This window comes from Sander vitreus, unplaced genomic scaffold (assembly GCF_031162955.1).
Source record: "Sander vitreus isolate 19-12246 unplaced genomic scaffold, sanVit1 ctg302_0, whole genome shotgun sequence".
In the NCBI taxonomy this organism is placed as follows: domain Eukaryota; kingdom Metazoa; phylum Chordata; class Actinopteri; order Perciformes; family Percidae; genus Sander; species Sander vitreus.
The window spans coordinates 85,001-102,500 of NW_027595455.1; the positions used below are offsets into that span (position 1 = coordinate 85,001).

Consider the following 17,500-nt stretch of genomic DNA (forward strand, 5'->3'; position numbering starts at 1 on the left):
GTGCCCCTAGGGGGATACGGACCCCCTGCATTCCTCCAGAGTGCCCCTAGGGGGACACGGACCCCCTGCAGTCCTCCAGAGTGCCCCTAGGGGGACACGGACCCACTGCAGTCCTTTTCAAAATGTAGGAGCTATGTTTGATGCAGGATTGTTGGTCCACTGAAACATTCAGCATCAAAAACAGTGAATATTTAGTCAACCTGACCAGCTGTTCATTTCCTCTGACCCCCCCCCCCCTGAAGAAAACTTTGGTCCAGAGCCAAAAGTACTCCAGCCTTAAAAAAAAGCCACGCTGCATTAGCAGAATTAGTTTCTGTTTTGATTATTGTTGTAAAGTAACGATGACATGAGGCTGTACACGGGTCAACGAGATTTAAAGGATGTGACCAATGACCAACCAGGTCAACGTTCACTCAGAAATCTTTCTCAGCTGGTTTTCTGATGTTCTGATTCTGCATCTTGTTTGTCCATCAGTGAAGTTCTGTCTCCATCTAGTGGCTGAAAGTAAGAACAGCACGTCACTCTTTACTGGACTCACTCACTGTCAGGGTCAAAGTCTACGTATTAACAGACTTTAACAGCTTCTCATTTGAAGAGACCATGTGTACCAGTCAGTTATTGTATTTTATTTTCATCCCAACTCTCCACAGTTTGCTGCTTCAGATTAATCTCAGCTCTCTGGAAAGGACTGGATCCACCTCACAGAGAGCAGCCATCAGAGCTGAGCTGGCTGCTCTTCCTTTTCTTCTCACCGTGTCCATCACGTCTCGGGCTTTGTCTGCTCTGCCTTGCGTTCTGACTGACTGCATTTCACCATCAGTTATAACACCACGCTCAAGGAGTTTATCCAGAAGCTGGTTCAGAACAGGATCAGACACTCGCTTTACAAACTGTGTCCGAACTAACAACAGCCTGTCTACAGCGTCCTCTGCTGGGACGCTGTCCTCTGCTGGGTCATTCCTCCATGGATTTGGCCCAGTTAGACCTGGAAGATAACCGGGCAAAATACTTTGTCAGTTTGTGAAGTAATCAGAATTCAAAAGACAGACATTTATGTTTTATATTTCATGTTTTTTTATGATGGCGCCCCCAAGGTTTGTATCAATCTGTTGATATAGAGTTAGTTCAGATTAACCAGCCAGACCTTCCTCCACAGCGCTGCGGAGGAAGGTCTGTCTGGTCCCCACAGCATTCCTGGATGGGAGAAAAACGTGCTCTGGTTTATTGGCATTTATTTAAACCAATCAGAATCATCGTGGGCGGGGCTAAGCTCCAGACGGAGCCACGGTGCCTCTGCTAAATAGTCTCAGGAAGGAGCTGGTTTTGGGGGAACATGTGGACGTTCAAAAGTAGTTTTAGTCGTGCAACAGAAAACTCAGATTGGACAGATAGATCTGAGGAGCAGTCAACCATAGTCCTCACAAATCCACCGGAGGTTAGAACCCCAACACAGAGACAGAGGAAGGGGACGCACATCCAGCACCGGAGCAATACCGGAAGTGGAGCGTTGTGGATATAGACTAAGATTAATTTACCAGGTGATGCAAAACCTGACGTAGCTCCAATTGTTTCTTTTTATTTTATTTTATTAAATGAGACATGAATCCCGGTCTCCTGGGTGAAAGTCCTGTTTGTTTGACTTTCTTAAATACAACCCTCTTAACTGGGATATCCATCAGGTGGAGTGCTGCTGCAGGAGGGTGAAGCCTTTACCTTTCAAAGACACGTCACGTCTCCAGACTTCTCTCCTCTCTCGGTCCTGGACCATCAATATCACGTTATCTGGGATCGTCTCCAGGAAAACTTCAAATGTTGGATGGTAATTTGGTCCATAGTCTGAGCTAAATGTTTCACGCTGAAACCCAGTAGCAACATGTCATTTTTCAACCTGTTACACATATGTATCTGGCTGATTGTGAATATGTTTTCAGCATGATAAGTCTGTGTATAACCAGTAAAAGTGACTAAACTCACCTCAGGCTGTATTTTAAAGTCCTCAGGTTCACAGTGGACACTGTAACTTTGATCAATGTTGAGTTGACATCTGGAAGAGATCCTAATGTGTTTAGCACCTCTTTGTTTCTTTTCAACCTTTAGTAAAAGGACATATTTGTTTAGTTTCAGATAGTCAAGTCATTTTTATTATAGAGCATGGTGAAAAAAACAATATAATTCATGTTGTTTCTTACATTTCTATTTGCATTGCAGAAGAAATTGACAGAGGTCTTTCAAATTAAATATGTGACTTTCAATTTGCACCCATTCCACATCCTCCAACCAATTGACTTTAGGCAGATGGTGAGCAGATATGACATCATGACTTCACGTAAACATACACGCCAAGGTGCGTGTTATCTGTACGCATTTTGAGCTATCTGCGTGTATGTCTCCGCCGTATACAGTGGACGGGTTGGTTTTAGGAAAAGAACAACGGGGACGGTCATATACAGCGGACGGGTTGGTTTTAGGAAAAGAACAACGGGACGGTCGTATACAGCGGACGGGTTGGTTTTAGGAAAAGAAGAACGGGACGGTCGTATACAGCGGACGGGTTGGGTTTAGGGAAAAAGAACAACGGGGACGGTCGTATACAGCGGACGGGGGGGGTTTAGGAAAAGAACAACGGGACGGTCGTATACAGCGGACGGGTGGGGTTTAGGAAAAGAACAACGGGACGGTCGTATACAGCGGACGGGTGGTTTTAGGAAAAAAACGACGGGACGGTCGTATACAGCGGGACGGGTTGGGGTTTAGGAAAAAGAACAACGGGACGGTCGTATACAGCGGACAGGGTTGGGTTTAGGGAAAAAGAACGACGGGACGGTCGTATAGAGCGGACGGGTGGGGTTTAGGAAAAAGAACAACGGGACGGTCGTATAGAGCGGACGGGTGGGGTTTAGGAAAAAGAACAACGGGACGGTCGTACAGCAGCGGGACGGGTGGGGTTTAGGAAAAGAACAACGGGACGGTCGTATACAGCGGACGGGTTGGTTTTAGGAAAAAAACAAGGGGACGGTCGTATACAGCGGACGGGTTGGTTTTAGGAAAAGAACAACGGGACAGTCGTATACAGCGGACGGGTGGGGTTTAGGAAAAAGAACAACGGGACGGTCGTATACAGCGGACGGGTTGGGGTTTAGGAAAAGAACGACGGGACGGTCGTATACAGCGGACGGGTTGGGGTTTAGGAAAAGAACAACGGGACGGTCGTATACAGCGGACGGGTGGGGTTTAGGAAAAGAACAACGGGACGGTCGTATACAGCGGGACGGGTGGGGTTTAGGAAAAGAACAACGGGACGGTCGTATACAGCGGACGGGTTGGGGTTTAGGAAAAGAACAACGGGACGGTCGTATACAGCGGGACGGGTGGGGTTTAGGTAAAAGAACAACGGGACGGTCGTATACAGCGGACGGGTTGGGGTTTAGGGAAAAAGAACGACGGGACGGTCGTATACAGCGGACGGGTTGGGGTTTAGGAAAAGAACAACGGGACGGTTGTATACAGCGGACGGGTTGGGTTTAGGAAAAGAACAACGGGACGGTCGTATACAGCGGACGGGTTGGGTTTAGGAAAAAGAACAACGGGACGGTCGTATACAGCGGACGGGTTGGGGTTTAGGAAAAGAACGACGGGATGGTCGTATACAGCGGACGGGTTGGTTTTAGGAAAAAAACAAGGGGACGGTCGTATACAGCGGACGGGTTGGTTTTAGGAAAAGAACAACGGGACGGTCGTATACAGCGGACGGGTGGGGTTTAGGAAAAGAACAACGGGACGGTCGTATACAGCGGACGGGGGGGGGTTTAGGAAAAGAACAACGGGACGGTCGTATACAGCGGACGGGGGGGGGTTTAGGAAAAGAACAACGGGACGGTCGTATAGAGCGGACGGGTGGGGTTTAGGAAAAGAACAACGGGACGGTCGTATACAGAGCGGGACGGGTGGGGTTTAGGAAAAAAACAAGGGGACGGTCGTATACAGCGGACGGGTTGGTTTTAGGAAAAGAACAACGGGACGGTCGTATACAGCGGACGGGGGGGGGTTTAGGAAAAGAACAACGGGACGGTCATATACAGCGGACGGGTGGGGTTTAGGAAAAGAACAACGGGTTGGGTTTAGGAATCGTGACACTTGGGACACGGTACCCGGTCTCCTGGGTGAAAGCTGTTTCTTTTAATAAACATCACGTTCCTGGCAAATTTTCCTTTCCTCAATTAATTCATGTCCTTGATGGTAATACAGTGTAGTCCATAGCATAACAAGGACATGAATATACAACATAATAGCATATTATATTATATGTTTTATATATATACAGTATAGTGACCCAGGGTGACCAATAGTGATTGTTTGGGAGTGATCTGCCAACCAATCACAAGTGATTTTTCTTGTTTAAAAGTAGTGGTTTCAGCCAATATCTGAGTGAGGAAATTCAAGCCAGCCAGACAGGCTGCTATTCATATGCTACCGTATTTTCCGGACTATAAGTCGCTCCGCAGTATAAGTCGCATTTATTTAGATATTTATTTCACAAAATCCAAGACCAAGAACAGACATTTAATCTGGAAAGGCAAGTTATTAAACTACCCAACAGCCCCCAGAACAAGGGGCTGAATACGGTAGGTGTCCTCTATGTTAATGTAACACATTAACAGTTATTAAACTACCCAACAGCCCCCAGAACAAGGGGGCTGAATACGGTAGGTGTCCTCTACGTTAACGTAACACATTAACAGTTATTAAACTACCCAACAGCCCCCCAGAACAAGGGGCTGAATACGGTAGGGTGTCTCTATGTTAACGTAACACATTAACAGTTATTAAACTCCCCAACAGCCCCCAGAACAAGGGGCTGAATACGGTAGGTGTCCTCTATGTTAATGTAACACATTAACAGTTATTAAACTACCCAACAGCCCCCAGAACAAGGGGCTGAATACGGTAGGTGTCTCTACGTTAACGTAACACATTAACAGTTATTAAACTACCCAACAGCCCCCAGAACAAGGGGCTGAATACGGTAGGTGTCTCTACGTTAACGTAACGTAGCTGCTCTGTTGACGAGCCTCTCCCAGCAGCACGTTGTTCAAGCCCCCATCTGTGGACTCCTTCCTCCAGCTCTGGCCATCTGGATTTCAGCGCGACTAGCTTTCTTTGTTTTCTTCATTGCAGTAAGACTAACCTTTTCTCCAGTCCCTCACAAGTTTCTCTCTCACTCCAAACTCTCCTTCTGCTGCTCGATGACCGTTTCCGGCTGCGTGTTTTACTACCTGCAGTCTCCTGCAGCTTCTTTTCTTTCTCAGTTGTCTTTAGGAGCAGCATATAGTCCTCACAAGCCTAGAGCGCCTCTCGCGGCTGTAGACGGTAATGTTTTCAGCATGAAATAACATTTAAACACGTTACATTATATATATTTTGATATATAAGTCGCACCTGACTATAAGTCGCAGGACCAGCCAAAGCATGAAGACAAGTGAGACTTATAGTCCGGAAAATACGGTAATTAGGCCAGACATTCTCTGGCCAGGAGAGGTTTCCCTGCTATTCATATGCCTATTAGAGCCATTAGCACCTCCGCGGGAGCTCCCCACATACGTCATGGTTTGTTTCCGTCAATATGTGGCACAGATGAATGTGACATTCACAGGTTGTAAATTGTCGTTAACTGCCGAAAATTAGGGAGATTAATGGGCGTTTACGGGGACGAAAATTTCACTTTTCATGCAGTGGTTTGACCCATTTAACACCCTAACCAACCTCCCTACGCGGATTTTTGGCCTTTCATACTACTCGCTACCGTAGTCGCTCTTAATGCTACGTCACCTTATTCAGAAGGCGTTGATAAACACACTAAAAAGTGTGTCTTGCGAACATGCCAAAATGGCATACAAATTCATACATACGCCACTTCTTGAGATCAGTCTGGACAGATAGCTTAACCTCAATTTCAACTTTATTTGTGTCCCTGAAGCAAGTATAAACACAATAAAGACATAAATACATACAAGGGATACACACAATCATCTACCTCATCTAGAAGGACGTTGCGGGGCAGCAGTAAAACATCTAGGACTCGAGGCACTGTGTCCGGAGGTCGGAGGAACAGCAGAACTTGGGCCTCTATTGGTGGTGAGATGTTCAGAAATCTTCTAACGAAATCCCAGATCAGGCCAAAGGCAGAGAGGTGAGGGACCTTCACGACCACATGAGTGTCTGTAATCTTCAGCGGCTCCAAGATGCTCATCCCATAATCAGTGATGTGAACGACAGACAACAGGCCATCAACAAGCAGCGCTGGGAAAGAAAAGACCTGTTACACTTTGGTTTCATTGATAAAAGGTTAATCTACCATTTATTTAGTTCTACTTGAGTTCAGGGACTTCAAATTAATCCATAGTCATTAACTCTGGAGCACCCCAATGATGTGCAAGTTCGCCTCTATCTTGTACCTTATTGTTTTTTTATTTTTTTTATTTTCCTGTTCCACATGTGATCTGTCTGGATGAGTGTGTTTAGTCTTGTGAATGAACTCCACTACTCCTTTATTTAAGTACTACACATGAATACACATCTTTGCAGTAGTATTAATTCATTCTTTAACATTGAAGACAGTAATGTCTTTACCATCCTTTGTTTCACAGTGTGGAAGGTGGAGCTGACAGACTGCAGCATCCTCTGAACACTTGATGTCAAACAGCGGCCCTGCAGCCATCCTGCCAGCTGATTGGAGGAGGCTCTCATCCCATTGGACAGTGTTGTACAGCAGCTCCGCCTCCTGAGTCGTAACAAACACCAGTCCAGTCAAAGCACACTGGAACACACCTGGACCAGGACACCTGAACCTGTGGGACACAGAAGGGCCAATCACAAACAAGCTCTCCCTCTGTGGGTCATATGATGTGTTGAGTTAAACCGTGCAGACGCTCTGCATTTCTATTCATCTTGTACGTCAAGTTTTACACGTTTCAGTCTTCAATCCTGCACGGTCACAACCTGTGATCCATCTGACCGTCCCGAGACAGATCATTGATTCCTCAGCTGATTAATCAGCTGTTGTGAACGTCTAACAAAAACCAGTGTGTCAGCATTCACCCAGGTTCTAAAATACGTTGGGAGCAACAGATTCGGGGCTAAAGTCAGGCTTAATCTATCCGGCAACACAAACAAACAACAAATGTGATGACTGCATTGCTGAAAAAGGGGACCAAACTCACTTTCTGGACAAGAGAGTGAAGCAGCAGCTGCAGGAGTAAGAAGCATTAAGGAAGCAGTTGACAGCAAGTGCCAGGTGAAGTGTGTGTGGGGGGTTTCTGAAGCTGTTTGAATATCTGAAATGCAGATCTGATGGAGAATACTGCTGCACTAAAAAGAAATGAACTCAACTGAGAAGGCTGAACGTGAGATTAAAGTGTAACTGCTGACAGGAGTTGACTCAGTTTAAGGTTGAAGTATTCTGCATTGTATGATTGGGTTACCTGTATGAAGTCTTTCCAGACTCAGTCAGCAGCTCAGGTGTGAAATGGAACATTTCCTGAAATAATAAAAAGAACAAAAAGAGTTGATTAGAAACTGGCCACCCAACTCTCACAGTTCAGTCTAGGTCACTGACCCTATCACTGACAAATTAATAAAAATGTTAAAGTGAAACACTGACATTTGTATTGGGAGCCTCTCCACACACAAGCTGCTGCTGCTGCTTCAACCTCTCTAGATCATCAAGAGACAGCTGATCCTCTCTTCTGTCCTCAGACACATCAAGGTTTGACTTTGACGTAGACGGATCTGGGGGAGAGAAGAAGACACAGCAGATTAATAAACCTCTAACAGCAACGTCCTGTTCAAGGCGATCAGAGCCCTTCGTAGTATGTCTTTCTCCTCATGTTTACTGTTGTTATCTACTGAGAACTTTGTTTTCAAGTCCAAATGTAGATATTAAATCATGTTTAAGTTGAGACCAAGTCCAAAGTGTGTCGTTATAGAGTGAAGACTGAGTTGATACAATAACATTTACACAGAAATGACAGATTCAAGACAGAGAAGACCAAAGCAACATATCTGCTGAGGTTACTGGGATTAACCAGCGTGTTAAAGCACACAGCAGCTAATCTTCCAGTTATGCTCCTGCTTCAACAGCGTTGTTATGTTTCTTTGAGATATGTACTCACCTCCTTCATGTCTGTCAGGTGCAGCCTTGTAATCTCTGTCATCCATCCTGAAGGGATAAACATGAATAAAGCAGTTATTTTATGAGGAGAGTTAAACTAAATCCTCATCAGATGAACCTTTAACACTGAAGAAACTTCAACTTATTTTAACACTACAGTAAAAGTACTAACTAAGCAGAAAATGTGTACTTCTCGGCTTTTCTCCGCTTTGAGAAGGTAAGTTAGGGAGAAATCTAGCTGTCGTTAGCCATGGTATGTGCATCTGTAGCAGCCTAAAGTATTTCACTATTTTTAGACACCTTTACTCTCATAGCTGGTTGCAATGTTTGTTTTAAAGTCAGCGTTACGTTTGCTTTGATACTAACTGTGTTTAGTTCAATACTGCTGAGACCAGCATGGACTGACTCCAACCATCTACTTACGCCAGAGTCTCCAGTCTAAAGTTTGGACTCTCCACAAGATCACACAGCTGCTTAACGTCTGAATCCTGCAGCTTGTTGTTAATCAGGTCCAGCTGTTTCAGATGGGAGGGGTTGGACTTCAGAGCTGAGACCAAAGAAGCACAGCTGATCTCTAGCAAACTGCAGTTCTCCAATCTGAATAAAGAATAAATTATGAAAATAAAAATCCATTTCTAATCCTATCAAAACTATATTGATCCTTTAAACATCTGCAATTGGAAATATGCTTTGTTCTCTTTGTTTTCATTTGTTTAATATATATATATATATATATATATATATATATATATATATATATATATATATATATATATATATATATATGAATGAAAACAAAGAGACCAAAGTATATTTCCAAACTGTTCAGACTGGTTTCAAAACAGTATCCTGACTAAACTTTGACATAAACCAGTCTGTGATCTGCTCACCATCCTCTGATCTTAACTATTAGTTCAAATAATTCACTATTTATGCTTTTTAAACAAAGAATCTGTTATAATTTCATATAAATTATGTATATTGACCCTGATGTCTTTTCATACAGCGTTACAAAAATGTGAAAAAACCTTCAAAAGGACAAGTTCATGGCCGATGGGAAGACATCACGAGGGTTAATAAACACAAGTCTTCCAGGACTACAAACTAAATGTACTACAAGAAACATAAAAATATGAACAAAAGAACATTTACAACTTCATAGATGTAAGGTATGTCTGTAAATAAATTTGGTAGATCTATAATAGTAACGGAGTCAGTGAACTGACCTCAGAGTCTCCAGTCTACAGTGTGGACTCTCCAGAGAACCACACAGTAGCTTCACTCCTGAATCCTGCAGCTTGTTGTAACTCAGGTTCAGCTCTCTCAGATGGGAGGGGTTGGACTTCAGAGCTGAGACCAGAGAAGCACAGCTGATCTTTGACAAACTGCAATGCACCAATCTGAATAAAGAATAAATGACGATGATAAAAAAACATTTCTAATCCAATCAATACTATATTGATCCTTTGAACAGTTGCATTTGGAAATATGCTTGGGTCTCTTTGTTATCATATGTGTGTGTGTGTGTGTTAGTGTGTGTGTGTGTGTGTGTCTATGTGTGTGTGTGTGTGTGTGTGTGTGTGTGTGTGTGCATGTGTGTGTGTGTGTTTCTGTGTGTGTGTGTGTGTGTGCATGTGTGTGCTGTGTGTGTGTGTTTTTTTCTGTGCATCTGTGTGTGTGTGTTTGTGTGTGTCTGTGTGTCTGTGTGCCTGTGTGTGCGTCTGTGTGTGTGTCTGTTTCTTTCTGTGCGTCTGTGTGTGTGTCTGTTTCTCTTTCTGTGTGTGTGTGTGTGTGTGTCTGTCTGTGTTCTGAAGGATCAATATCAATAATCAGACATTATTTGTGAAAACATTTAGAAATTAACAGAAACCAAAGACATAGGTCTATTTCAGAAAGTAAACTTTATCCATTTAAAACCAATATTAGTTCAAAGGATCTTGTGTTTACAGATGTGACCATTTACCAACAATTATAAACAATTTACTTTAACAACAGTCAACATTTTCTACAGTTTCTTTAACAAACTCAAGTCTCTTGTAACTGCAGACTAAATTTACTAAAAGAAACATGAAAATATGAACAAAAAGAACATTTACAACTTCATGGTTTAAGTTATGTTTTGTACATAAATTAGGTTCAAATTGTTAATTAATCAGAGCTGAGACCAGAGAAGAACAGCTGATATCTGACAAACTGCAGTTCCACCATCTGAATAAAGAGTAAATGATGTAACCTTAGAAGATAATCCTCCTGTTTGAAATCATCCAAATCAGTAATCTGGTCAGAGATGAAGAAGGTTCAGAATGTAGAAGTTCAGAAGATGGAGATCCCAAACACCTGAACCCAACAGGATGACATCTCTTTGTGACAGGACAACACGTTCTCACTCCCATCACGTCAAAAAATAGACGCTTGGTCAGGTGCCTTCGGGTTTTGTTATTTACGTAAAAAATCTCCTTTAGCGTCATATATAGACACGCTTGGCAGGGACCCTTGGCATCACTATTTGAAGTGCTTTGTCAGGGACGACGTTTAACTGACATGAGGCACAAGAACAGGACATTCAGGTTTAGGAAAAGATCGTGGGTAGGGTTACAAAATTTAAGTTTCAGGGACAAGAACATGACACAAACCTCGGTCTCCTGGGTGAAAGTCCTGTGTTGTTTGACCCATCCACCACCCCAAACAACCTCCCTATGTGGGTTTTCGGGCTTTCATACTACTCGCTACCGTATTTGCTCTTCATACTACATCATCTAACAGCACCTGTCAAGCTGCTGCTCTTCCCGATGCGTTCCATACAGACGCTAAAGGGGGATTTTTGCGTCAGTATCTGATGCTGAGAGACACTGATTAATCAGTATTTTACAAGTTGGGAGTGAAAACGGGTTGGACAGGAAGTATCGTACACATGGTAAAGTGTCGTTGGTCACAGATCAGACACGATTAAACATACTTTAAACACCTGCATTTGGAAATGTGCTTCACTCTCTATCTATTTGTGGTCATCTATGAGAGTTTTAAAGTGTCTGTGACAGAGAGACTTCAGTTATTATTAATGTATAAGTTCTGTAAAATACGGTGTTTTAAAGGTTTTATATAAAAAGACCTTGAAAAACCCTTGGACTACTTGAAGATCTTTTAATTACGTATACAGTATGTAGATGTGTCTCTCTCATGTGTCTCAGTTTGAGTTCAGACTAAATTTGTTCAGATTGGTTTTAAAACAGTACCCTGACTAAACCTTTACATAAACCAGTCTGTGATCCACTCTACATCCACTGATCTTAACTATTAGTCAAAATAATTCACAATTTCTCCTTTATTTAAAACAAAGAATTAGTCACTAATTCATATACATAAATTACCTATATTGACCATGATTTCTTTTCATAAAGCGTTACAAAAACATGACAAAAAGCATCAAAAGCAAAGGAAAAAGGGCAAAAAACGTTGAGGAAAATAGCACCTAAAAAAAGGTTCATTTTCAAATGTTTACCCCGAAGGCCAACAAGTTTATGGTCGATGGGAAGACATCACAAGGGTTAATAAACACAAGTCTCCTGGGACTGCAGACTAAATGTACTACGAGAAACATGAAAATATGAACAATAGAAGATTTACAACTTTATAAGTATAGTTATTTATTAACCCTTGTGTGTTGTCCGGTCTGTGGGACCCGTTTTCAATGTTTGCTAAAAGAAAAATGATGCTATTTATTATTTTTTTTAACTCAAACTCATTGGCCTTGGCTCACTTTCTGTGAAGAACATAAAAAATAACTTATTTCCAATGACTGCACACGGTACACCCCCCCATACACATAACTATTACATATGAGGTGTTAGGATCTACTGGACCCGAGTGTATTTAGTTGTAGGTGCTATGAAACTATGTTGTCTTACCTGCTATTCCCACACAAAGTTACAAAATTGTTACATTTCAAGCACTTTCACCTGTTCTGATTAAGTTCTAAGAAATAAGCACCAATAATGATCAAAAATCTTGTTTATATATTTTTTTTTACCTTTTTATAATTTAATTTCCTTGTTTTCTCACAAAAAACTAAAATGATCATATAATCACACATGTGATCTCACAGGGGTAAATAGCAAATATGAACCGATGTATATTTCATTTTCATTTCATTTATTTTTATTTCGAACAAAACTAAAAGTATATATAGACATACAGCATGTACCTATATATACATATACATACATGCATACATATATATCATTGGTAATTGAGCTGAAGTAAAATCTGTTAAGTATTTTTACATAAATTGTTGGCTGTATTGATTTTAAAAGCCTAATACTGTGGTGGGTCCACCAGACCTGGGAACAGGCTGTGTAACAAAAATATGAACACCACACACAAGGGTTAAACATACTAGATTTATAATAGTAACAGAAAGTCAGTGAACTGACCTCAGGGTCTCCAGTCTACAGTGTGGACTCTCCAGAAAACCACACAGCAGCTTCACTCCTGAATCCTGCAGCTTGTTGTAACTCAGGTCCAGCTCTCTCAGATGGGAGGGGTTGGACTTCAGAGCTGAGATCAGAGAAGCACAGCTGATCTTTGACAAACTGCAGAGCACCAATCTGAATAAAGAATAAATGACGATGATAAAAATACATTTCTAATCCAATCAATACTATATTGATCTTTTAAACAGCTGCACTTGGAAATATGCTTTGGTCTCTTTGTTATCATATTTGTGTGTGTGTGTGTGTGTGTGTGTGTGTGTGTGTGTGTGTGTGTGTCTGTGTTTCTCTGTGTGGGTGTGTGTGGTGTGTGTGTGTGTGTGTATGTGTATATGTGTGTGTGTATGTCTGTTTGTATTCTGAAGAATCATTGATCAGACATTATTTGTGGAAACACTTCGAACTTCTTTTGAAATCAAAGAAATAGTTCTACTTCAGCAAGTAAACTATACATTTAAAACCAATATTAGTTCAGAGAATCTTCTGTATACAGATGTGACCATTTACCAACAATTATAAACATCAATTTACTTTAACAACAGTCAACATTTTCTACAGTTTATTTAAGAAACACTAGTATATTGTGACTGCAGACAAAATTTACTACAAGAAACATGAAAGTATTAAGAAAAACATTTACAACTTCATGGATTAAGTTACGTTTGTACATAAGTTAGGTTCAGTTGTTAATTAATGAGAGCTGAAAACAGAGAAGAACAGCTGATATCTGACAAACTGCAGTTCCACAATCTGAATGAAGAGTAAATGATGTAACCTTAGAAGATAATCCTCCTGTTTGAAATCATCCAAATCAATAATCTGAAGAGATGAAGAAGGTTCAGTATGTAAAAGTTCCAAAGATGGAGATCCCAAACATCTGAACCCAACAGAATGACATCTCTTTGTGACAGGACAACACATTCTCACTCCCATCACGTCAGAAAGCGGCGCTTGGTCAGGTGCCTTTGGTGTTTGTTATTGACCCAAAAAGTCTCCTTTAGTGTCATATTTAGACACGCTTGGCAGGGACCCCTTGGCATCACTATTGGATGCTATAGGTTGGGAGTTACAGTGCCTTGCAAAAGTATTCAGCCCCCTTGGCTTTTTACCTATTTTGTTAGATTATAGCCTTTAGTTCAATGTTTTTGTTATCTGAATTGTATGTGATGGATCAGAACACAATAGTCTAAGTTGGTGGAATGAGAAAAATATATACATAAAACAATTTTTTAGAAATAAAAAACTGAAAATTGGCATGTACGTATGTATTCACCCCCTTTGTTATGAAGCCCATAAAAAGCTCTGGTGCAACCAATTACCTTCAGAAGTCACATAATTAGTGAAATGATGTCCACCTGTGTGCAATCGAAGTGTCACATGATCTGTCATTACATATACACACCTTTATTAAAAGGCCCCAGAGGCTGCAACACCTAAGCAAGAGGCACCACTAACCAAACACTGCCACGAAGACCAAGGAACTCTCCAAACAAGTAAGGGACAATGTTGTTGAGAAGTACAAGTCAGGGTTAGATTATAAAAAAATATCCAAATCTTTCATGATCCCCAGGAGCACCATCAAATCTGTCATAACCAAATGGAAAGAACATGGCACAACAGCAAACCTGCCAAGAGACGGCCGCCCACCAAAACTCACGGACCGGGCAAGGAGGGCATTAATCAGAGTGGCAGCACAGAGACCTAAGGTAACCCTGGAGGAGCTGCAGAGTTCCACAGCAGAGACTGGAGTATCTGTACATAGGACGACAATAAGCCGTACGCTCCATAGAGTTAGAGTGGCCAGAAGAAAGCCATTACTTTCAGCAAAAAACAAAATGGCACGTTTTGAGTTTGCAAAAAGGCATGTGGGAGACTCCCAAAATGTATGGAGGAAGGTGCTCTGGTCTGATGAGACTAAAATTGAACTTTTCGGCCATCAAAGAAAACGCTATGTCTGGCGCAAACCCATCACATCACCCAAAGAACACCATCACCACAGTGAAACATGGTGGTGGCAGCATCATGCTGTGGGGATGTTTTTCGGACTGGGAAACTGGTCAGAGTTGAGGGAAAGATGGATGGTGCCAAATACAGGGATATTCTTGAGCAAAACCTGTACCACTCTGTGCGTGATTTGAGGCTAGGACGGAGGTTCACCTTCCAGCAGGACAATGACCCCAAACACACTGCTAAAGCAACACTTGAGTGGTTTAAGGGGAAACATGTAAATGTGTTGGAATAGCCTAGTCAAAGCCCAGACCTCAATCCAATAGAAAATCTGTGGTCAGACTTAAAGATTTCTGTTCACAAGCACAAACCATCCAACTTGAAGGAGCTGGAGCAGTTTTGCAAGGAGGAATGGGCAAAAATCCCAGTGGTAAGATGGCTCATAGAGACTTGTCCAAAGCGACTTGGAGCTGTGATTGCCGCAAAAGGTGGCTCTACAAAGTATTGACTTTAGGGGGATGAATAGTTATGCACATTGACATGTTATTTTGTCCTATTTGTTGTTTGCTTCACAATAAAAAAATAAAATCTTCAAAGTTGTGGGCATGTTCTGTAAATTAAATGATGCAAATCCTCAAACAATCCATGTTGATTCCAGGTTGTGAGGCAACCAAACACAAAAAATGCCAAGGGGGCTGAATACTTTTGCAAGGCACTGTACATATATTTGACATGAGGCACAAGAACGGGACAGTTAGGTTTAGAAAATTGATGGTGGGTGGGTTTAAAAAATATAAGTTTCATGTACAAGAACTGATATGAAGCCTGGTCTCTTGTGTGAAAGTCTTGTGTCGTTTGACCCATCCACAACTCCAACCAAAATACATATGTGGGTTTTCAGGCTTTTATACTACTCACTACTGTATGGTCTTTATACTACATCATCTAACAGTGCCGCTCAGAGACACTGATCAAGCGTCAGTATTTTACAAGTTGGGAGTGAGAACGGGTTGGACAGGAAGCATAGTACACATGCTAAAGTGTCGCTGGTGACAGGTAAACATACTTTAAACACCTGCATTTGAAAATATCACATATCTCACATTTTCTCAGTTTGAGTTCAGACTGTGTGCGTGACAGAGAGACTTCAGTTATTATACATCTATAAGTTCTGTAAAATATGGTGTTTTGAGGGTTTTATATGAAAAGACCTTCTTGAAAAGGCCTTGGACTTCTTGAAGTTTGTTTAATTATTTAGTACTGTAGATGTGTCTCTCTCATGTGTCTCAGTTTGTGTTCAGACTAAATTTGTTCAAACTATTCAGACTGAAACAAATTCCAGAAAAAAATGAACTGAAGGGAATTTAAAAGTTCTGTTGTGGATTTAAATTTTGTAGATATTACAGCTGTCAATCCTCCTCTATAATACCATTCAAATTTCATTTATTTTTATATTCAAATAATTTTCAAATATTTAATGCTCAAATGCAGCCTGTTATTAATATGCACTGGACTACTCAGGCTGATGCATCGTCAATGCCACTATAAGCATCTGGTTGTTTTTACACGTTCTGTCAACTAGAGGGACTTCCAACATCAGCCTGGCCTTAAAGGAGAACTACGTCATGGCACATTGCATTTCTGGCACGCCACTTTGTGTACGTTCATTTTCCACCACGAGTACACAGGTACAAACACAAATCAACAGAGATCTCTATAAGGGATCATTATGTAACAAGTGTATTGAAGCGACTCCGGTGCTTGGTTAACACAATAACATCATGTTAGAAAGCACAGCCAAAACAATTTGTCTTAAACTAAGTAACAAAAGTGATGCTAATGGCATTGATACCACTAATGTTACTACAATGTGTTTCTTGCAGATTGTCATGTTACTGAGAATACAGCTGCTAGAAGGTAATATATAAAGTGGAAGCTAACGATGACAGCAGTAGGGCAGCTAACATTAACTTTGGCCGTCTCCATGAAGATCCCTGCTAAGCTCTTATTACTCGCGATGCTGTTAGGAAACAAGAACGAGCTTTCTAATGATAACATAAGTATTTTGGCTAGGTGGATGTTGATTTTAAGGTCATGTTAAAACTATTTCCCATCCTTCTTCCAATTTGCAGCTGCAGCCTGTCACTCCCCCCCTCCGTACTAACGTGAAACGGTACGTAGCATTAGCTCCTTGTCTTAAGACCTCACAATGCCTTGTCTTTCTCCCTCCCGCTAACTCATTGTTCATCAGATGTGACGAAAAAAGAATGTGGGTAGGCCAAGGTGAAAATCGGAGCTCAGCTAATATTAGCCAACATACTTATAAAGAATCACATTTTAATAGTAATTTCAGTATTCAAATAGAATTTGTTTACTATTCAAATTATTTGTTCGAAAAGCCCTAGTGAGTTATACAATGCATGTGAGCACAATAAATGAACTGACCTCAGAGTCTCCAGTCTACAGTTTGGACTCTGCAGTCCAGCACACAGACAATCCACTGCTGAATCCTTCAGGTCGTTGTAACTCAGGTCCAGCTCTCTCAGATGGGAGGGGTTTGACTTCAGAGCTGAGACCATGACTTCACAGTCAGTCTCAGAGAATAAACAGTTATTAAGCCTGTGATGACAAATAATAAAACATTTAAAATATAATCAAATCTGAAACTTTTATCCTTAAAAAACTATCACATTTGATCACAAAGCACATTCACAAGGGTCTGACATTAGATTCACATATGTTGAGGTGAGAGGTCACGGGACCCCTTTCAAAATACAGCCAGTCACAGACTTCAAATCTGTATTTTTTTAATTAAAAAATTAAGACTGCAGCTTTAAAAAACTTGTCCCATTTCAAAAGATGCTTGTTGTTGGAAAATAAACAATCTAAAGTTGCAGCT

The 17,500-nt window shown here is 41.4% G+C and overlaps 1 protein-coding gene across 8 annotated transcripts in view; it reads right to left on the bottom strand.

Moving 5' to 3' along the window:
• Positions 1-17,500, bottom strand: part of LOC144513631 (protein NLRC3-like) — a 28,551-nt gene that overhangs the window by 1,712 nt on the left and 9,339 nt on the right. For 2 of the 8 annotated variants that reach the window (XM_078244786.1, XM_078244788.1), the window contains 12 exons: positions 17,047-17,220; positions 12,598-12,771; positions 9,394-9,567; positions 8,591-8,764; positions 8,169-8,215; positions 7,658-7,785; positions 7,479-7,534; positions 6,628-6,845; positions 6,032-6,297; positions 1,975-2,091; positions 1,714-1,855; positions 1-985 (listed from right to left, as the gene is read on the bottom strand). The exon at positions 1-985 is cut by the window's left edge and continues 1,712 nt beyond it. In XM_078244786.1, coding sequence (XP_078100912.1) covers positions 660-985; positions 1,714-1,855; positions 1,975-2,091; positions 6,032-6,297; positions 6,628-6,845; positions 7,479-7,534; positions 7,658-7,785; positions 8,169-8,215; positions 8,591-8,764; positions 9,394-9,567; positions 12,598-12,771; positions 17,047-17,220 — 1,996 coding nt within the window. In that variant the 3' untranslated portion in view covers positions 1-659. Of the gene's footprint in view, positions 986-1,713; positions 1,856-1,974; positions 2,092-5,185; positions 5,359-6,031; positions 6,298-6,627; positions 6,846-7,478; positions 7,535-7,657; positions 7,786-8,168; positions 8,216-8,590; positions 8,765-9,393; positions 9,568-10,345; positions 10,376-12,597; positions 12,772-17,046; positions 17,221-17,500 lie in introns of those variants that run through there. The other 6 variants (XM_078244787.1, XR_013501153.1, XM_078244789.1 and 3 more) reach the window with 6 other exon arrangements.